Here is a 22,771-nt window from a genome sequence, read left to right as displayed (position 1 = left end):
CCTGCCACATACCAGGTTCTAGGGAACCTGGGGAACCTAGGGGGAAATGTGAAATATTCCTGATCATGAAGAACTTATATTCTATGTGAATTGGGGAAAGCAGCAATGTTATCTTGGAGATATTCATTTTTTTCCATCTATATAGTTATCAGGAGCCCTTAAGACCTTTAAAAATCAGAAGATTAAGAATCAGAGAAGTTTTATAAACCATGTGGTTCAGCATCTTCATTTTACAGATGAGGAAACAGGCCCAAAAGGTGAAATGACACAGATAAAAAGCAATAAAATTACTCAAACTCAGGTCCTCTAGGAGTCCAGATCTACTCTTCTTTCCATTATATGCCTTCTACCTGCATAATATGAGCACAGAGGAGTCCCTTTTACGTAGGGAGAGGTTTCAGTATCTCTCACAGCACATCTTGGGAGAGGTACATTGTGAGACATGTGTGAGAGCACCAGTATCATTTCTTGCTTCCTGATATATGGTTCCTTTCCTGATACCATCTTTATTGGGGTGTCCAAATTCATCAGAGAAAGACCAATAATTCTACCCCTTAAAACTGTCTCATTTCAGATAAATTTTGTCACTTGTTGGCTTAACTATCCTGACATTGATGTTCATCTTTGACAAAAAGGAAATAGCAGAATGAGAAAGTTCCTTTCTTAATTGCATGTATAAAGGTGAATATGTTGTAATGAATTTGTCACTGACCAAATAGGATAGTGAAGCTACCTTCCTTCCTCCTATTAGAATGGATGGTACTCATTCTGCCTTTACATCCTTTACTTTTGGAATTCCTAAAGCCTTTAGGCTTTTGTCATACCCCATTATTACAGATTAGCTAGGAGGACACTTTTGAGTATGACTTGTCCATTCAAGGGCTTACTTTCCTACTCATAAATGCCTGACAAAGACAGTCTGATGTGACTCTCCAAATCCTTGTTGTTGAAGCTATGGATCATGAGCATTTGAGTTCATGAATTACTCAGTACTCAAAAAAACAATGTAGATGTGGATAGGTCCCAAGAATGATCTCAAAAAATTTCCAGCTCAAAAGCTGGTCCAGATACTCATCCAAACCCATACTCAAACCTTTGACTCCTTTGAGACTTCACCACAGATTAGAACTTTTATATTTTTAATTCTCAATTTCAAAAGCATTAAAATAATTTCTCAGAACTGTTAATGTTTCTGGCAGAATCTTTGTTTTATGACGTCTGTTAGTGCTTCTCTTAATCCATCTAATTACTACTAAGTGGCAAGGAAAATTTCCTTTCAGGGGGTTGTATTTTAGAATTCTTAAGCAAAACAATGACAAATGAAAAGTTTAAAAAACTCTCTCAAATAATATGTATGCTCTCTGCATGCAAAAATCGTCTGCCATGATACCTGACTTTTTTTTCCTATCTTGTGCTGTTATTGTTTTCCCCAGGAAGCTGAACACAAAAAACTTTCAATGAGAAATGCACATACCCTTCACTGTACATTCAATAGGCAAATGCACCCAAGTTAAAAATGTTGCCAGATTCCAATAGAAGAATCCATGTGGCTTTAAAAGTTAGTTCACCCAAAGATCCACCAACCAAAGCCAAAAGCTGTGCCATAAGTCCAGTAGAATTTTGGATCTCTGTTTGGTTGTTTTCCTTCAATCTGACCAATGTAACATTTTAATGTAGAAAGTGAGCTGCCAGCACAAGATACGGGGGATGAAAATGAGGTGTGGCAGCTAAATGTCATCGTGGGCAAATTGCTGATTGTGTTTATCTGCTGCCAAGCAGTAAGAAGATAATTTTAGAGCTAAGACAGGAAGTGGAGGAGGCTGATGACAGAGATGTGGGCCCTACTCACCATTTTCATAAGCAAACAAAACACTTTCCACACTTTCATTCCACGATGTTGTGAAACTCTAAGAAGGTTGCATTTAGCCAAGGGCAGTGAAAGTCCCCACCTGGGTAGTGTAAAGGTTTTAACATTAAACAGCTCTCAACATATCAATGACATAGATTGGTCATGATATTGAGTGAGTCGCCTTTAAGAACTAATGTTCTTTGAAGGAGCCTTTCTTTTTTCAACATTCTTTATTAAACAGAGGAGAGGTGAGGGTTGAGACATAACAAATAAAAATACATCTACTGCTAACCAACTTACTGTCTTGGCCTAGTTCTTGGTCTAGTGACACTGTCTGAGCCCTAGTGATACTGCTAAACAAGGAAAGAATGAAGGAAGGAGAGAAGAAAAGAAAGAAGGAATGCAATAACAGGATCCCTAGTTAAAGGAAAACCTCAGAGGATTCTAATCTACCCAGATTATCTAAATTTTACATGCTTCTCTATATAAGCCACTTAATCAGTAAAGCATTAAGGGATTATACTTTAAATACATTTAACTCCACATTTTATGATGTTAGGATTGATCTACCAAACCTAATTCATCAAGTGCACTTAACAAACACATTAAAAATCAGCAAGCTATGTTTCAGCTTTTGTCATTGACAAATATTTAAGTTTATGGTTAAATATGAAGCACATATAAGTAAACTGAGGTAGGCAAATTTAGCAAAAAAAAAATTGGAGGGGAAACGGCATTGTTATCAACAATTTTGTTAGAAAAGAAAACACTATACCCTATGAGCAGGATAATATTTGTTTCACAATTAACATTATAGACTAAGCTGACCCAATTTGAAAGACTCTACTCCATATTTAGGTGTCTTTTGAGATCAGAATTGTCAATTCAGAGCCCACTTCCACTGAGAATGGTATGATGGCAGCTGGGGTTCTGAAACCAAGGGCTCCAAGGCTTCTACTTTCATTACATCTAACATTATAACTCTTTGGTCACTCCATCACACTCAAAAAAGGTTAAGAAAGTCCCTCCATTGTTCCCTCACTATATCCATTGAACACGTCTGAAGTCTGAAAGGGTCATGACATCCTAGTGTAACTTAAGGCCACAGCAATGTACTCCCAACATGGGAGTATAAAAATAAAAATGGTTTCCATTATAATTCCATTTTCCAAATGTAAATTCTTCTTCTGAGGCCTCAGTTTTATTTTTTGGTGCTTCATTTTGTGTCTAACACACTTGATGTTTGATAAGGACAAATCCACCAAAGTTGTTGAAAAATAAAACACTTTCATTTACATAGATATGCTGTACCTTACTCTCATCTGTAAATTATGAGTGAACTACCTGTCACATAAATCCTAAAGGGACTATAATACATTGGGAACAAATTAAACCATGGAAATCTTTTAAATGTCAACATGCTGACAGTCACATGCATCCTTTCTTCTATTTTCAAAACACTATCTTGGTGATATTTCTGCAGTCAAAGCACATCAATCTAATCATAGAAGATTTCACTGATGTTTGTCTGATATAACACTTAGCCCTAACTGTTCAATCAACATAGAGATGTTAGGGTTTTCTTCTTAGCTAGAACACTTTAAATACCATTTAACTTTCAAAGCACAAAGATGCCATTGCAGTATTCTTGAGATTCTCCTAAGAGATCTGACTGCTTTTACAATGAGTTTTAGGATGCCTCTCTTTTTCAAATGATAACAATCAAGTTTTTCAGAACAGAAAGACACAAAAAGTTGAGATTTTAAAATAATTGGGGCTATACAAGTATAAATTGCCTTTGTGGAATACAAGATCTTAACTCATTCAATTAAGTGGAAAACTAGAAATTTTGACCCTACTGGACTGATGCCAGGCTTACCACAATGAACATGATTCATTCCTGCTGACGGGGGCCTTGGTACAAGTGGTCACAAATAGGTACAGGTTTGGGAATATACATTTTTTTTGATTTTCCTTTCTTTGCCACTTCCTGGGTCATTAAGAGTCAAAGAAATTGGTATTTTCTTAAAATACATACTCTGAAAAGTTCATAAGTTTAATTGCTATTATGGGAGTCCAGAAGGGCTATCTACAGTCTTTTAAAACAGGCAATCAACAATCAAAGGGCATGTTTTGATTATATAAAAAGTTCTCCCATTTGAAAATCTGCCCATTACAGTGACATTAAATACCCAATGACTGGGTCTGAGATGGAATATTAGCATGAGCATAAAATCACCATTGAAGTAAAGTCACCAAATAAGGTGTTGGCCTTAAGACATTATAGCAAGTGTTTATTTCTAAAGGCATCTACAAAAGAATTATAAGTATTTTCTTTTCCACCTTAAAGATCTATACAATTTCATAAACACAGCAGCATTACTACTGGTGAAGGGCAGAGAAAGTTCATGCTGAGCAGGGAGTTGAGTGGGGGTGGCTGCTGTGTACTTGTAGGCCTCCAGCAGAGAGAGAGAGATCAGCAATCTTCCCTCCAGGTAACACCCAACAATTTTTTATAAAGGGAAAATACATTTTCCTCCGCATTTCAGAAGAAATTGAGGAGACAGTCTTGCTAAGCGGGCTGAAGCACAGTTTTTTACTCCCCAGTGCAGCACAGGTTACATTGTATTGCACCAACTTCATGAAGTGTTCCATTTTTTTCTACATCTTTTAGAAAAAACATCCAAATCTTTCATTTCCCGTGCTTAATGTTAGAAATATATTGTTACCATTTGCAGGAAGGTAGGTGAAATGCTGGTACTGGCTTCTCTTTCTCTTTCCATTGCAGACGTAGAAATTAACCTGAACAGGACTGGTAATTCTTTGATTGCGAAAAGGTGGTATCTCAACCACCAGTGAATTCTGAAATGAGAATGATACACAAGGAAAGGCACCAATCAGCATCTTACAATAATAATAATAAGAAGAATATGTCTATATGTGACTCTTTCAAATTCCTGTGTAGTTCTTCTTTAAAAGAATAAAACCAATCAAATTACCCATGTTAATGAAGGGAAACAGAGAGGAAGCAAATTAGAATGACAGATTGGAGTGCAAGTCTTAGAGTCAACAAGATATGGATTTAAGTCTTGCCTTTAACTTATACTGGCTGTGGGATCAGGGGCAAGTTTATTAATGTCTCGGTGCCCCCAATCAACCCTCTAAGACAACACATTTCAAAGGAGTTACTGACCTGCATGGGTGGAGTAAGTTTCCACACCAGAAAATTCCTCACATTGAAATCTAAAGTCTATACTAATTTGGGGGGGAAGAGAACTTGGAGAATGAGCATTTATTAAGCACCATTTCTATGCTAGGCATGGTGCTGAAACTTTACAAATATTATCTCATTATATGTACCACTAACTACCTATCCCTAATCTATCCCTTAATTCTTCTTATCATCTCCTTCTGCCCAATATCAGAATAATTATTCATCTATTTTGCTTAGGCTAACTGAAACTTGGTTTGTATTACTCTTTGAGTAATAGGTGAGGGGGTCATCTTAGGGTAAATAGTGAGAAAGCAAAAGATCAAGAATGTACTTGGGAAATTAACCTGGAATTAACAATTTGCTGGAGATAAAATACAACACAGAAAATTGGTATTAACTCTATGCTCCAATTTCTGGACAAATCAAGTCAACAAGCATTTATTATGTAACAAGCACTGTCTTAAGCACTGGGGATTTTTTATTTTTTTAAAGACAAACAAAACAACAGGAAAATAAAAACCCCACAACCTTGGGACTATCTTTCCGACACCCATTAAGGTTTTCTGCCCATTACTTAGCCAGTCACATGCCTTATGAGGACCCAGAATGATTTCACTTATTCTGGATATGAACAAAAAGGAAAAAAAAACACACAATCAATAGTGGTATTTTACTGGTGGAAAATATAGGGCAGTAGCATTGTAAAGTACTTTTCCACAGGACTAACAAAGAAAAATCCAAGAGAAGAGAATCATCTGTTGGGGTTTTTTTTTTTCTGAAGGAGAGCTTGTGGTTGCCAGACTATCCATCTCTAATATTCAAGTTAGTGTTGGTCAATAAGAAAAATAGTCCAACACATCCAAAGCTCCTTTAACTGGGTTTGCCTGGGAAGGGTCTGAATGGGAATGACTAAATTCATATTAAGAGTCTCTCCTATTCTTAAAGTCAAGATAAATAAATTTATTTCAAGATAAATGAAATAACCATCATCAAACTGTGGACTTGCTTCATTTTAAAAAATATATAATATATATTGTTCTCCCCACTGAGCCAAATGAGGTTCAGAGATTACAGACAAAGGTTCCTGAACTATTATGTGGATTATAAATATGGTTATCTTTTTAGACAAATTTACTACATCTTTTTACAGATACTATGGTAAAGACATGGCATTACCTGGTGATATGGGACAGTAGAAAAACTAATGGTCTGGGCATTAGAAGAGCAGGGCTCTTTCTAATCCCAGTTCTGTCCTTCTTAAATCACTTAATCCCTGTGTGAACCTCAGTGACAGAGTCACCATGTGAACCCAAGTATTCTGGAGCACAAGTTCAGTGTTCTTCCCACTGTACTTTTTGGTTTCTGTGAGATCTAGAATACTAACAATAGGTAACATTTATATATTTCTTTAACATTTGAAGAATGCATTCCATATGGTATCTTACTTGATTTTTACTACAATTCTAGATCGGTATTATTATTAACCCCATTTTACAAATGAAGAAACTGAAGTTGAAAACTGGTTAGGTGATTAACCCATGGGCACAAAGGTAGTATCTGTGGTAGGATCTGAACTCATGTGTCTTTGATTTTAAATCAAGCATCCCATTGTCTGTGCCACTCAGTTACCTCTACAAAGCAAATTTGATGTCATGGCATATGATTAATTTTGGTTGGGTTTTTTTTTTTTTTTGCTTTTTGGAGGGGGGAAGGTAGGGCAATTAGAGTTAAGTGACTTGCCCAAGGTCACATGGCTAGTTTTGTGTTAAGTGTCTGAGGCCAGATTTGAACTCAGGTCCTCCTGACTCCAGGGCCGGTGCTCTATTCACGGCACCACCTAGCCACCCCCATGATTAATTTTTTTAATAATAAAGGGAGGGGAAGGTTTGAGAAAAACACTTCTACTCATTTCTTTTGTTAAATTGTTTGGGCTTAAGGGAATTCTTCATAGATACACACCTTGAATATTTTGTTCCTTTTATCAAAGATAAGATGGGAAGCATTAGTCAAATGGTACAGAGGATATACACTTTAAGGAATATATAAATATCAAAGGATGTCAGAGCTGCACAGACCTCCTTTCTTTGCAAATGAGGAATCAAATGTCCAAAGGAACTTCCGCAAGTTCATACAGTAAATGGCAGTGTAAGGATTTGAACCTAGGTCAATATGCTTCTAATATTGTGCTCTTTCTACCACACTTATAGTATATGGTGCAAGTTAAAATTATATTTACTAGCTATACATTCCTACTACTTTCAGACCTCCTCATTGATAAGGAAGAGATTGAGTGACTTTGCCCATGGCCACTGCTAACAAGAGTCAGAGGTGGAATTTCCACCACTCTGTCTTCCTGACTCCAAGGCTAACACTCTTAGCTGATCTCTGGGTGGTGCAATGGATAAAATCTGAACCTGGAGTCAGGAAGATCTGACTTTAAATCTTTATTCAAATACTTACTAGCTGTGTAATCCTGATCAAATCACCAAGCGAATTCTCTACCTTAGTTTATTCATCTGTAAAGTGGGATAATAATAGCACCTACCTTCCACAGTTGTTGTGAGGATCAAATGAGTGAACATATATAAAGCACTTTGCAAACTTTAAAATGCTACATAAAGACTAGTTACCGTTATCTATTATTATCACATTCATTTTTAAACATATAAAAGGGAAAATGAAGTTAAGATTTTAAAAAAGAAGAAAATTTGCATTCATAGAAAAGACAAAGAACCTTCAGAAACAATGAAGATACACATTCACCTTGGCTTTAAAGAAGAAGAAAAAAAAACAACTTACATATGAAAATCAGAATGTACAGACTACTTAAATTGGGAGAAGGAAGTTGTGATCATTTGCAGCACAAAAAGAATGGATAGCAGAAATAGAATCTGAACTTATATCCTCTGCCTCTAAATCCAGCCCTATTTTCAGTATAGTTATGAGGGGAACTGGCATTTTGAGCTGAGGGAAGCACTGAAAAACACTCAGATAAAGTGAAGCAAAGTTCGAGGCAATTATGCAAAAAAAGAAAATAGCAATGAAACACTGCTCAGCATGCTTCATTACTTTCTAGCAGCTTGTGTATTTCTGGGAAAATCTATGTTAGTCTTAGAAAGAGGCAATACCAGTAAGGAGGTTAAGTTGCAAGACTACCATGCACTAATTTTGATATGAGGAATGAGACATGAAAGTGAGAGTAAATCAGCATTGCTAATTAGTGAACAAAAACTTATCGACTACATATATTTTAAATCAACTTGATCTTTCCAGTGGAGAAAAAAAAACCCAACATACATTACTTATCACCCAAAATAAATCATTAATCACCAGGGGTGATCTATCAATCAAGTATTTAAGTACCTACTTAAGTGCCTAGCACTGAACTGGCTGCTTTGAGGGATACAAAATAGAACTGACATACAATTATGCAGGTAAATAGTTATTTGTAAAGCTGGAGGAGAAACCTAACAATAATAATAATAGCCATTAAATATTTTCCAAATTTATTCCTTCCTTTTAACTCCATGTATCAAAAAAATCACATGTTTATAGGCAAATCCAATGAGTAAATTTGTCAAGTAAGGCCACGTCTGAGGTGGTATCTATTTTACATCTGAAACAAAGGTAACTAATAAAAAAAATCATCATGTGCTCTGGAGTAGATGGTTAATAATAAGCCATTGCTCAAGGGAGTTGCTGAAATATTGGTCTTTCAAGAACCTACTTGTCTATGGGACAAGGGATATGCCCCACTGAAGAGCAGGTCAATTTTGAGAGTCTCAGAACAAGTATTGTTTCCCAGGGGATTTGGGGAGAGCAGCAGTGTTCAAATTGGGGAATCCCCCATTTCTTACTCTCTTTGGCTGACATTGAAGTAACTGACAGAGAAAGCAGAAAAGTATACATGTGTCCATTTGCCAAAAATGCGAAACATGTCAAGAGCTTCAGGTTTTGAGATTTTAAAAATATATATGTTTTCTGTTGTTGTTCAGTCATATCTGACCCTTTGAGACTCCATTTGGGGTTTTCTTGGCAAAGATACTGGAGTGGTTTGCTATTTCCTTCTCCAGCTCATTTTACAGATGAGGAAACTGAGGCAAACAGGATTAAGTGACTTGCCCAGGGTCACACAACTAGTAAATGTCTGAGGCCAGATCAGGACTCAGGAAAATAAGTCTTCCTGACTCCAGGAACTCTATCCACTGTGCCTCCTAGATGCTCTATATGTTTTCTAGTGACATCCATTTTGTGCCCAAACCATTTTACAAAGTATTTCCATGAGGACAGACTCATGTCCCCTGGTCCACGTGGCTGCTATTACCACCATTATTCTTCACATTATTTAGCTTCATTTTAGCGCTTGTTCCACAGAGTGTTTTACAATTATTTTTACGACTTATTCGTGCCCTATTATTTTTATTAGTTGTTCTATTTTACTAAAGAAACTATGTGCCAAAGTTAAGAAAACTCTAATTCTGTTCTAGCAGGATGCTATAGAAACACGTAAAAGCACATATCATTTTAAAATGGCAGCACATTTAGGGAATACTTACTGGTTTGCACAATTCTTTGTCAGTTTTTGCTTCCATTTCCCACACATGGTGACCATCTAAAAGGAAAAGACAGAAATAAATCTATTCCTTTATGCATATGTTTCTTTCGACCTCCACTCTATCCTCCCCCATTTTCTCCCCTCACCCTTAGACCTATAAAAACGACAGCTCTCAGTATCATTATGCAGGCAATATTAGGACTCAGTGGTAGGAAAAAAAAATAACTGTCTTCAGACACCAAAACTTTTCCTGATTCCTGAATGACCTCTTTCTAGATCAAACAACAAACATTAAGTAAGGGTCTATTGTATAGAAAGCACTATGTGCTTTCAGAAAAATACATATTTTAGATAAGGCATGGTTCCTGCCTGCATGAAGCTTACAGTCTGGCACAGATAACCATAATACTTGATGTTCTATGACAGTTATTTAAGACATTATCAATTTTGATGAAGGGGGTAGCTTAAAGCTGCCTTGAAACTGATTGGACACAAGACTTAAAGAGAGAATATAGGTTCTAAAACATCAGTTCTCAACTTGACCTAGGTATATTCATCATGCTGGAGCCCATAGTCCCCACAGACTGAGTTCTCTTATAACAATGAGCATGCTACTGGCCACACAACTAGTGAACTTTAGATTTAAGCCATTTCAACTTAGTTAATGTGCCTACCGCACTACCAACTGAAACTGGACAATGACAGAATTTCTAAATCCATATCAATCTATCTGAAGAGAAATGAGAAACATGAGGAAAATGCAGGTTGGCCCCAAAGCTAACTGTGTCTCTGTCCAGCAGCAGGAAGCGAACATTTGGAGAGTTAAGAGCTCTGCCGTCTTAACAGAAATGCCATTGTAACAAATGGTGAAATGACACTTGTGTTGTTTTTCTGTGTTTATTGCCATATTCAGACATACAAATATAAGTCATTTAAACCTCAACCCAGCTTGTGTTTGTGTGGTAGATTTTCTTTAAGGGAAAAAAAGTGGTTCAAGGTACTTATGAATGAACTTTTTGTTCTTTATTGCCTTTCATGCCCAGCATAGAGGTGTCACTTTTAGAAGTGTCTAATGTATTTTGAATGCTTGCAAACAATGGTCTTTGTATACAGATGCATCTCTTTGGAAGGTAGGCTGTTATGAGAATGGCATTAAATCATTATTCTTAAAGTGACAAGTAAAATGATGGTGTCCATTACTTACAAGAAAATTTATTTCCATCTACTATCCCTCAATCTTTTATCTTTACCTAAAATGAGGCAATATCCTAAAAAAAATTTTGAAGTAATCACAACTTATGAAGCCACTTACTAATGTACAAAGGGATTGAAATCTATACTGGTGGAAGAACTGAGTATCCACATAGATGAAATCATGAATCTCGGCAATGCTGGAATATGTATAATGTAGCCTACAATTTCTCTTTGTGTTTTATTTTAAAAGGAGAAAAGATATACCTTTTTCAAGCTACAAAGCAAAACAAAATCAGAAAAATACCTTCAGAAGTTATTGATTGGGGAAAATATATTAGTTAATCAATGCCCAGAACCCTCCAACACCATGTTTCAAACATTCCAGAAGTACACAAACTTCCCAGGGCTACCAGATCCCAATACACAATTCATTCACCAGATGACTCCACTAAATCAACGAGTTAAAAAAGATAGACCACTGTCTCTTGGGTCCAGGACCCAACTTTCCTACAGGAAAAAATACTGAAACTAAAAATAAACTTAGCTGCTCTTGAAGACATCAGAATCTTGACAGCTCTGCAAAACTTCCAAAGCTCGGGCCTGCTCAGGAACTTTGGCCAGTGGAGTATTTTTTTTACTGTGGCCATATGTCCTGGTGGTAGTCAGGAATGCTTTCCTGGCTTTGAAGAAAGGGTGGCTAGAACTTCATGTTGACTCGTGCTTAGTTCCTAGTTTCTATCTTAGAGACTATATGTCCTAGGACGTGATCTAGGACTCTGTCTTGGAGCCCTGAAAAGCTGACTTTCCCCTCCTCTCTTACTTTTTTCGCCCCAAGAAATCTAAGTTATTCTTTATGTAACTAATCCTCTATTACTTCTCTTTGGCACTAACCTAAAAGCTTTTGAAATTTTATTATGACAAAGCACAAGTTTGCTCAAAAAAACGTTTTAGGTGTTATAATCTAAACTGTTAGGGAAAAATTCCGGCCAGTGTTTAGTCTTTACCCATCAACTAGAAGCTAAGAGTCATAGTTTGGGTTTCAGTAAGAAATTCTCTTGAGAATGTCCAGACCCTTGCTGTTAAAAAAGGGGGGGGGGGCAGAGGGATTGAGGGGGAGTGAGAGTCAGAGGGAGAGAAGGGGAATAGAGGATTCATTAAGAGTTAGTGACATTTCATTTAACAAAAACATAAGGAGGAGAAGCTGTTATGAAGCAGAGACAAAAAAAAAAAAAAGGAGACAATTCCTCATGTTACGTCTGGTGAACCAAGAGGGAAATCTCAACGCCCACGAACTGGGACCTACTCCAGGAGGGAAACCTTAGACCACTACGTCAACCTCTTACAGTAAACATGTTTTGCAGGTTTATACAATTTAAAAGAAAAAAAAAACCATTGGGATAGGAACAGTTTATGGGGGCCTAACTAGTAAGGAAATTTGCCTATGGAGGAGAAAAGAATTTTCTCCCAATGCAATAAGCATGTGGGATACCTTTCTTCTTGTCAGAATGTGCCTAAGAAGTGAGGCCTGATAAACCACAAAAGTTTCCATTGTAAGCTTGCCACATCTGCATTGGCCTGGCTGGTTTAGGGCCCAAGGCAACTCCCTGCCTGGCCAGGCACCAACAGAAGTACACCAGAGCAATTTATACCTTTCCAAAATGCAAATAATTCAAATTACAGACATAACACAAAGCTGAAGTAGACACATTTCAGGCATTCCCGTTTAAAGATTTGCCCTCTGGACCCACCAAAATATATGTGAAGCTTTGAAGGGACAGTTCTTGGGGCTTTCCCCCAATCAGTATGATGATTTTTTTTTCCCTTGGGAGATATGGAAAGTCATTTCAGACACTGGCTTCAATTTTGCACAGTGGAGTGAATTCAGAGAAAACAATTTGGCCATTAGTGTAGCTAGGATCACTTTGCAGTCCCATCTTTGGAGGGAAAGCATGTGCTTCTTCTTTCTTCTTGCAGTTTATTCCCATCTCTTAGATGCAAGATACATAGCTATTTACTGAGTTGCTGGTAATCTAGATAGAAAAAAAAATATTGCCAATTGGAAAACCTGGGTTCAAGTCCTGCCTTTGATACATGCCTACTGTGTTATTCTGGGCAAGTCACTGATTGTTCTAGGCAAGGCTCTAGGACTCTAACTTGCTGACCCAAAGGGACTTTCCTTATCCAGGCATTAACTATACTAATAGAATCACAAGTCCAGTCCCTATGGCCCTTCCAACAGTCTCATAATTTTTAGGAATCTCCATGAATTTCTCACTTGTTACAGCATCCATTAACCATTTTGTACTCAGTTCTCCCTATGAAACACCTGGAGTCACCAACAATGAAATTAGGGCTCTTATGATCCATTAAATTTCTCTCAGAGCAGATGAAAGATGACAAGGTCTGCCAAGTGGATCCATCACACCCTAGGGCTGTCTTCTGCAAAGCACCTGAACTTGGAAGTGAGGAATGGATTCAATCCCATCCAAAATGCCTCCCACTGGAAAGGGAAATGGCCAGCCCTGAATGGGCCTTTGTGTTTCAGCCTTATCAAATCCTCATTGCATTTCTCAGTGCTCCAGGAAACTGCATAGAAGTCCAGGGGTAAAAATATTCCAAATCATTAGGGAATTCCCTACAGCATGAGTCACAGAAAAGGCTTCCCCACCACACCCAGCTAGAAGATTTCTACACAAACAGGGCACTGTGGGTCTGTTCCAACACTCCACAGGACTGAAAAAGAAGCTGTTTAAAACTCACAATGTCAATTAGTCACATATATTGTAGTGTTTTTCTAGGGTTGAGCTTTTTTTTTTCCATACATGAAAGCAACCCAGAGTTTATTTAGGAGCCATAAAGGCTTTTCTAAGACATACTCTATTATTTTCTAATCCTTCTTGGTGTGTTGGGCTTTATTCTTAGATGTCTGTGACCAGGCTTCTACACACCAAAGGATGGGTTCTGGATAGTTAGAGCTCTGTGAGATCACCAGGATCAACACCTATTAACTAAAATGGTTCTATAGTCACATGAATGAAAGGAGAGTATATGGATAAAAAAGGGTCATAAAGCAGAATGCTTATGACAGCCTTGTCTGGGATCACCAATCCTATCACCCCATGGCTGTTATTCCTACATCTGGAGACTGAGGAAAGGAGACAAAAGTGTAGAATGAGCATCTTTCTAGACAAAGACTTCTTTGGTTTCAGTTACCCCAATTCCTACAATGGAAGTACAACAATTTGTTTTATTTTTCTTTTAGTGAATTGAAAGAGAGAGAGGAAGAGACAGAGATGGAGACAGAGACAGAGGGAAAGAGAGAGACAGAGAAACACTGAGACAGAGAGAGACCAACTGATAGAGACAAAGGGAGACTCAGAGTTCACATTTAGAATTGTTTGACTAATATATTTAAATCAGTTCAATAGAAAGTGACACCTGAAAATTAAGACACTTCTCTGCTTAAGAATTCTTATTTCCTTAACCTCCTTCTCATTCTAAAATTCTCACCAAATGCAAAGAAGTCATCTTTTTCAAAACCAATATCAACTTGTTTTTAAGCAGGATATAAACCATTTTTGGCAAATTCTTACTAAATTCTCCCTAGTATCTAAAGTGGGTAAAGTTATCCAAGAAAATTAAGTGTGATATCAATTAGTTTTACTTCCAAACATAAGAAAGAGGAGGCAGTTGGAAATGAGAAGGAAAAAAAATCAATTTCCTCATTTATTTATTCATTTTCATCTCAGTTTCTGCCTCAATTCAATAACAGACTGAGTGAGATGGCAGTCAGTATAGTAAGAAAACTCCATTCTCTTGAAATGAAGGTCACATATGGCATACTGCCAGGTCACATTACTGAGGCACAGAACCTCAGATTTAGAAGGGACCTCAGAAGTCAACTTGTCCAACCCATACCTAAATATGAATGTTCTTCACACCTTCACACCTTCTTCATACCTTCATCAAGTGGGCAGCTAGACGTCAGTCAAAAAGCTCCAGCAAGGAGAAACCTACTACCTTTCACAGACTACCCCACTTTGGGATTAATTGCTAAATATTATGAAATTTTTCCTAACGGAAAGTATATTTCTTAAAAAAAAAAAAAAACTTCTACCCATCACTCCTAATTTTTCCCTTTATGACCAAGCAGAACATATCTATATCCTCTTGCATTAGAGAGTCCTCTGAATACATGACAACTATCACTTTCCTCTCTTCTCCAGGATAAACATTCCTTTAACCAATCTTCATATAGCATAATCTTGAAGCCTTTCATTATCCTGGTTACTCTACTTTGGCCACTCTCCTGCTCATCAATTTTCTTCCTAAAATGTGTTGCCTAGCTGAATAGAACACTCCAGATGTGGTCTGACCAGAGTAGAATACAGTGGGACTATATCAAGTCCCTAGTCCTAGACACTGTACCTTTCTCAATGTAGCTTAACCTAATATAGTTTTGGAGATCTTTTTAGCTGCAAATTACAATGGTGAATCATAATTAAACTTTAGTCTACCCAGACCCCAAGATCTTTTTCAGCTGAATTATTCTCTTCTCAATCATAATTTGGTCTGACTTATTTTCTACATTGTTGTCAACAAGCTTTGCTAGGTGAGCTCAGAAAAATTACTTCCTTTCATACTTCTCTCTTGACTCTTCCCTCCTTCAGCTGAATTATTCCCTATCTAGACACCTCACTCATCTTGTATTTGCACAATTGTTTTAGACTTCAGTGTAAGACTTTGGATTTATATCTATTAAATTTAATCTTATTAGATTTAGCCAAATGTTCCAGCTGTTGACATCTTTTTGAAGCTCAAGTCTTCCTATATGTTAACTATTCCTTCCAGCTTGTAATTATCTGAAAATTTGATAGGTATTCATCTTTGTGCTTTTATCCAACTTATCAAAATGTTAAATAATATGGGGCCAAGACTAGATCCCTGGGTCATGCCATTGGAGAGCCCTTTCCAAGTGGACATCAAACCCATGAATGATTTCTCTTTTGGTCTGATAACTCCACCAGTCCTAGATTGCTATTTCATTGTACTATCATCTGTATCTAGTTCATGCAAAAGAATAGTGTCTGATCTGTCAAATGCTTTGCTGAAATCTAGGTAGACTATATCTACAGTAGCATTCTGCTGATCTGCCAGGCTAGTTGTTCCATTAAAAGGAGAAATAAGGTTAGTGTGTTAGGATATGCTCTTGAGGAAGCCATGGTGAATCTTTGAAGTCATTTCACTTTCTAGATGCTCCCTAACCAACTCTTTAATGACAAGATCTAAAATTTTGCAAGGAACCAACGTCAAACTCACAGGCCTTTTCCATTCCTGTGATATGCCTCCATTCTTTATAATCTTTCAGAGATGATGAACAAAGACTCTACAATCATATATCCCTGTTTTTCAGTACCCTAGTATGCAGTTCATCCAGAGAGGTGACTTAGAGTCACTGGAGCAATCAGGTGCCATTTCCTGATTTCTTACTTACCTTGGATATCATCTCCCTTTTATATTCTTTGGCAAAGAAAACAAGCAAAATAAGTGTTGAAGAGAAGCTCTGTATTCTGTCAACTGTTATCATCATCACCTCTACCACATGCAGAGATTCTGTTATTTACTTGATTTTTAAATTTTTTTTTCCCAATATGAGCTTTAAAAAATCCCCCACAAACTCAACCTTCCTCACCAACTATAGCTCCCTTGGAATATTAGTATTCTTCACTATTCTTCCCGTATCACACCATACCAACATTAAGTTTACAATATATGATTTTATGTTAAACTCTTTGTGTGACAGAACTTCCCTCGAGATATCACCATCTTTCAAATTAAAAAAAAAGCATACTAAAATTAAGAGTTAGTTTCACACTCCATGTGACCATTTTCTATTGCCCCCAACCCATGAACGGCAAGACTGCCAATATCTAGAACAGAAAATTCCAAGTGGACTAATGGCAAGGAAATAGACCCAGATGTTCTTTCATATGTGTCAGGGATTGGCAGCAGACACCGATTTCTGAGTCTTGGCTCCTTAATCACAGGCGGATAGAAGGCCTTTGATCCATCCACATGCAAAAATGGTGTTGGCTTAGAAGGAATAGAAATGGCAAATGGTTTGAGGGAGCTGCTCAGGCTAAAGGTAAGAATGAGAAGAAAGAAGTAAGGGATCAAGAACCTGTAGGACTACCAACCTAACCAAAACAAAAACAAGGATGTTACCTGACAAAATTCAGATGGTTATCCCTGCCCCAAATTTTGACCCCTTACACATAGCTGATGGTAGAAGCTGCATTAGAAAATTATGAAAGAGTTCAACACATATATACATACATATATATGTACACATATTCATACACACCAGGATGTTCCACATTGTCCTTAACTACTTTATCCTTTCAAGTTAATTTCTTTTGAAGATTTTTGACATTATTATTTAAATTCAGTAAATTGGTGGCAGGACCATGTGCTGAGCACTTGAAAAGGTATAGTTGCATTGGGGGATTCTACAAACATGCTCTTACAAACACATAAACAATTTCTTGAACCTGAAAAAGTCTTCACCTGAGTTTTTTAATGGATTGTCACTAAGGCACTGGATCACAATGACATTGCTGTCACTTAATTCCCATAGTTTTATTTCCTAATCTAGTTTATTGGTAGAGCTAGAGATGGAGAATGAACCAGTAGTTTATTGGTATACAGAATTCCTGTGTGAGGAAACTCTCTACCAATGTAGGTCAGCATTTTCTTTGTAACTTACAGTTTTAGAGAGTCCTAGAACCCTGAGAGGTTAAGTGATTTATCCAGGATCACACAGACAGCATAAATCCAAAATGAGATTTAAATCCAGGTTTCCTGACCAGACTGCCTCCAGCTTCCTGGCAGAAGGCTCAGAACATATGGATTATGCTCAATTTAAAAGTATAATGCATCCATTCTCAGGGGGAAAAATTATTTATTATCAAGTAGAACTGGAGAAAGCACATCAAAAGTCAATAACTTCTCTTTTGAAAAAACTTTGCTTCCTTTTAATTTTTTCTGATACTAAAAAAGATTTGTTCTTAAGTAAACATTACACATTTATAATCCCACTTAATTTTTAAAATTTTATATGAAGATTTTTCATCAAAAAATCAGAATCTTGGGGTGGCTAGGTGGCGCAGCGAATAGAGCACTGGCCCTGGAGTCAGGAGGACCTGAGTTCAAATCCGACCTCAGACACTTAACATTTACTAGCCCTGTAACCTTGGGCAAGTCACTTAACCCCAACTACCCTGCCTTCCCCCCTTCAAAAAAAAAAAAGCAAAAAAAAATCAGCACCTTCCAATCTATATTAACTTTGGCCTACTATTGAGGACATCGATTATCTCCAATTTATCAGTACCCATTTTGTCTGGATATCATCATTTACATGGCGCCCATGTTTGACTGTGATCTCCTTGAGAACAGGTACTGTTTATGCTTCTCTTTGTGCCTGAGAACCTCGCACAAAGTCAGGCACACAGGGGGCACTCAATAAAGGCTTGCTTTTCATATAACGACTTTTCACTCTGCATAAAAGTGGACCTCAATTCCAGTTTAATCCCTGGCTTCCTTTTAAGACCCAGACTAAATGTCACCTTCTGAAACTGGCCTTTCTAAGTCTCTCCTAAGATTGCCTTCTATCCACTCTGCATGTATAACCTAATTATTTACATGTTGTCTTCCTCATTAGAAGGTGAGCTGCCTGAGGGTTGGGGTTGTTTTTAATAATACTTAGCATAGTGCCTAGTAGACAGAAAGTGTTTAAGAAATGCCTGTTGGGGCAGCTAGGTGGCGCAGCAAATAGAACACAGGCCCTGGAGTCAAGAGGACCTGAGTTCAAATGCGGCCTCAGACACTTAACACAAAACCCAGCCCTGTGACCCTGGGCAAGTCACTTGACCCCAATTGCCCTACCTTCCCCCCTCAAAAAAAAAAAAAGAAAAAGAAAAACGAAAGCCTGTCGACTGATTGAATTATCTCCACCCCTCACAACTGACATTAAATTCTGCAGAGAGCTCTATGATTTACTTTCTGTTTTCCAAAATTTATGGTATAACTAGAAGTCAGATTAAGAATTAGGAGATTTTCTACATTCTACAATCCATTATTTGGGGATATATTTTCAGGGAGAATTAAGAAGACATATTTCTATATATGAAGAGGCTCTGATTAACCCCCTCCCCTTAAAACTGACATTCCAACTTCTTTCTTCCTAACACCTCAAGCCCCTTGACCAAGGAACAGTGGAGATGTACAATGGTCGCCATTTCCATAAGAAAGTAGGAGCACTAGGAAGTTGTTCCCATCAATGTTCCCTGTACCAAAAGCAGAAAGCAATCCCCATAGCCTAGAGCAGAGTGAATGCTCTCATAAACCCCTTTTGAGTCGTCTCTCTTCCTGCCTATCCATCTTGAACTAAGATCATTCCAGCCTCTTACTGTTTTAGGTGTATCCGGGTTACCCCTCAAGCTTCATTCCCTAACCTCCCTCCAAGAGTAAACATCGCACTCTTTAAGGGCAGATGAATAAAAAAGTAGTTTAGAAGAGAAGCAAGAGGCTGATACATCATCTATGCAACAGAGGCCCAGATATGAAGTGTGGGCGGACCAAAAGATGATGTATTTCTGCCGGATTTCTCCAGCATCAAAAGACCCATCTAATTAGCAAGAGATTTGACTAGTGCTTTAACCCTTCCAGCGTCTTTAGAGATAAAAGGAAACAGACACCTGAAAGAGAGATAGATGAGGAAATAATAAAGAAAGGTTAAAAACAAAAGGAAGAAGAAGCAAAGGGAAGGAGAAAAATTACTTTTTACTTCTAAAACTTTTTTTAAAGAAACCACACCTCTGATTTGGTACAATTAGTACAGGGAGTTCTTAGTGAAGGTCTTCCTCTGACAGTACAGTTCAAAACCTTCTCTACAATTTATAGTCTTAAAGAATTGCCTCGCAGCACTGAGAGGTTAAGTTGCTTGCCCAGGGTCACAAAGTCAGTGTGGGTTAGAGGTAAACTTTAAAAAAAAGAAGAGAAAAGCTATAATTTATATAGAGCTTAAAGATTTACAAATTACTATGTCTATGACATCTCATTTGATCACTGCAATAACCCTGTGAGGTAGGTGCTATTATTATCCATATTTTACAGATAAGGAAACTGAGGCCAAGTGATTTGTCCAGGGTCACGCAGCTAGTGTCTGAGGTAGGATTTGAACTCAGTTCTTTCTGACTCTAAGTCTACCAATCTTAAACACTGCACCATGTGAGGCCACTATGCCATGCTGTCTCTAAAACCTAAGCCATTTTCATTTGTGACTTCAAAAAATTACCTTTTTCCCCCTAACCCTAGTGAATTAGCAGAAGGAAAATACATTTAGCTAAATGGAATTTCAAATGGTATTTTCTGGTATTAAAAGAAAGGCAGACAAAGGAGCTGGACAGTAAGAGACCAAGTGAAAGGAGAAGAGAGGCGATGATGTGGGCAAATGTGAAATTACTAATGGAAAAGAAAATAATAAAACAAACTTATAAACCATTTCCAAAGCTACTCTGCTCCCTACCCTGACACTGGGCTGTGTTTCTGTTTCATTGGAGCAAGGGTAAAAAGAAAAATGTTCTATCTCTCTGTTTTTTGAAGGGAGATCATCAGTAACCACCCAAGAACACCCATTTTGGGATATTTAGGGTGTTCAGAATTAGAGAACGTTTATAGTTGCCTTTTACCTTCTCCAACAGAGAAGGATTGTGTAGTCAATTCTTAATTACTAAGTGTGATCCCAAAATGTTCCCTATATATAGGGAAAGGGGCAGGGACTTTGGTCATCTCCATCATGGTTCCATAATTTTCACATAAAACAGACTATATAACACTTCCCCTTTACCACATGCAATCCACTGACTCCTTGTTCATTTGCCACTCAACAAATATTCTCAACTGTCTGTTTCCATGTAATTGAAATATTTCCTTTGAGCATGTATTGAATGTCTGGTTATCTTCATGTCTTTAAAATTTCTGTTCATGTCATAGTTACCTATCTTAGAAGGTAGATCAGTAGAGGCCAGGAATCCTGATTGTTGAATTAACTTTTATACAGAGCCCTTTCAAAGTATCAAATATTCATTGAGAATGAATTTCTCGTAATGAGCAGAAAGATGATTCCAAGTCTGATATCCTCTTAAACCCCAGATAAAATTACACTAGAGGAATGCCCAATTAAATACATAATACTACAATGATAATGACCATTTGTCCAAACTGGTTACAAAACAAAAACCAATCCAAACAGTTCAGAATTTAGGATCTCTTTAACTCCCAGCAACTTGTACAGGAAAGATACCTCCATTTCATAGACAGATTTCTGAAGTAAGCAAACCCTTTTGCTACAGATAAACTAGTGAAGGACAATTTTTGTTTAAGCTAGCAATGCAGTGGATAGAGTTTTGGACCTATAGTCAGGAAGGTCTGAGTTCAAATATGAGTTCAGACATTTACTAGCTGTACAACCTTGGACAAGTCACTTAAAAAAAAAAATCTCTGCCTCAGTTTCCCCATCAGTAAAGTTGGGGTAATAATAATATTTACCTCAAAGAATGATTATGAGGATCAAATGAGATAATATTTACTTTCTTAAAAAGTACTTTAGCACAGTGTCTGACAGAGAGGAGAAACAATATACTTACTAGTTTTCCTTCCTCTTTTAAACAATTTAAAAATAAAAATCATTATACTCAGAATGCATATCTACATTTCACACGATTAACAACATTTTCATATATTTTTCCAATCTATATTTATTCATATGTTTTATTCCATAATGTGACTCTCTAGGGACTCAGAGTCAGGAAAACATGAGACCAGTTCCCTCCTTGACACATTCTGGTCATGTAGCCATGGGACAAGTCACCTAAACTCTCTGAGATTCAAGCAATTCTCTAAAACCATATATTGCAGAGCAGTAGCTAGTGTGCTTGGGTAAAGGGGGTTTTCCTTACCAGGAGTCTTTTATATCTACAAAATCACAGATCTAGACTAAAACAAAACAAAAACTTTCTAACAGTGCATGTAATATAGGTAATTCAATGGTTTATGAATGAATTAGCCATTTTGTGAATTATCAGGTAGTTCAATTAACTAATAAGCGTTGCTTAAGGGCCTACTATGTGCCAGACTCATCCCTGGGGATACAAAGGAGAAAGCATTCCTTGGGACCCTGATCTGCTTAACAAAAGGGCTCTGTTGGAGAGAAGTCCCAAAGTACTGAAAGTCTCTGCCTGTTTATAGCTGCAATCCAAATGTAAAGAAATCTTATATTTTTTATTGTGAATCTATGCCTACTTTCAATCCAGTTACCACTGACAGTCAACAGATTACTGAGCATACATCACAATAACCCTGCAAACATTTTTTTTTAAACTAGCCTATATGTGCAGTTTTCCTGGGAAGAGCTGACTAGAGATCAATTTAAACAAAAGGAAACCCCTAGACTGGGGGTGGGGAACCTGCAGCCCCAAGGTCACATGTGGCCTTCTAGGTCCTCAAGTATGGCCCTTTGGCTGAATCCAAACTTCACAGAACAAATCCCCTCAATAAAAAGATAGTTCTGTAAAATGTGGACTCAGTCATGTGCCCTAGAGGCCAGAGGTTCCTCACCCCTGCCCTAGACCTACCCTCTCCACTTTAGGGCAATCAGAAAAATATAATCACCAAAGGAGGAAAACTAAGTTCATACCTCATATGTGCATTCTACTGTTTTCCCTTACATACAACATTAGGCAACCTCTTAGGTTATTAGCCATGTCATAGATAGCCATATATATCTCTATACTCCCTACACTCTACCACAGGCTCTCTCTCTGTGTCTCTGTCCCTCTTTCTCTCTCTGTCTCTCTCCCCCTCCCTCCTCCCCTTCCCTCTCTCTCTCTCTCTCTCTCTC

At 37.5% G+C, this 22,771-nt stretch overlaps 1 protein-coding gene across 4 annotated transcripts in view; it reads right to left on the bottom strand.

Annotated features, from left to right (window-relative positions):
- Nucleotides 1-22,771, bottom strand: part of NFATC1 (nuclear factor of activated T cells 1) — a 212,402-nt gene that overhangs the window by 68,287 nt on the left and 121,344 nt on the right. For all 4 annotated transcript variants that reach the window (XM_069095005.1, XM_069095007.1, XM_069095008.1 and 1 more), the window contains exons 7-8: nucleotides 9,620-9,675; nucleotides 4,579-4,711 (exon numbers count right to left, since the gene is read on the bottom strand). In XM_069095005.1, the coding sequence (XP_068951106.1) occupies nucleotides 4,579-4,711; nucleotides 9,620-9,675 (189 nt within the window). The remainder of the gene's footprint in view (nucleotides 1-4,578; nucleotides 4,712-9,619; nucleotides 9,676-22,771) is intronic.

The sequence above is a fragment of the Petaurus breviceps genome, unplaced genomic scaffold, assembly GCF_028583685.1.
Source record: "Petaurus breviceps papuanus isolate PSGF00001 unplaced genomic scaffold, PetGlider_PUasm1.0 224, whole genome shotgun sequence".
Lineage (NCBI taxonomy): Eukaryota > Metazoa > Chordata > Mammalia > Diprotodontia > Petauridae > Petaurus > Petaurus breviceps.
This window is presented reverse-complemented; position numbering and strand designations above follow the sequence as displayed.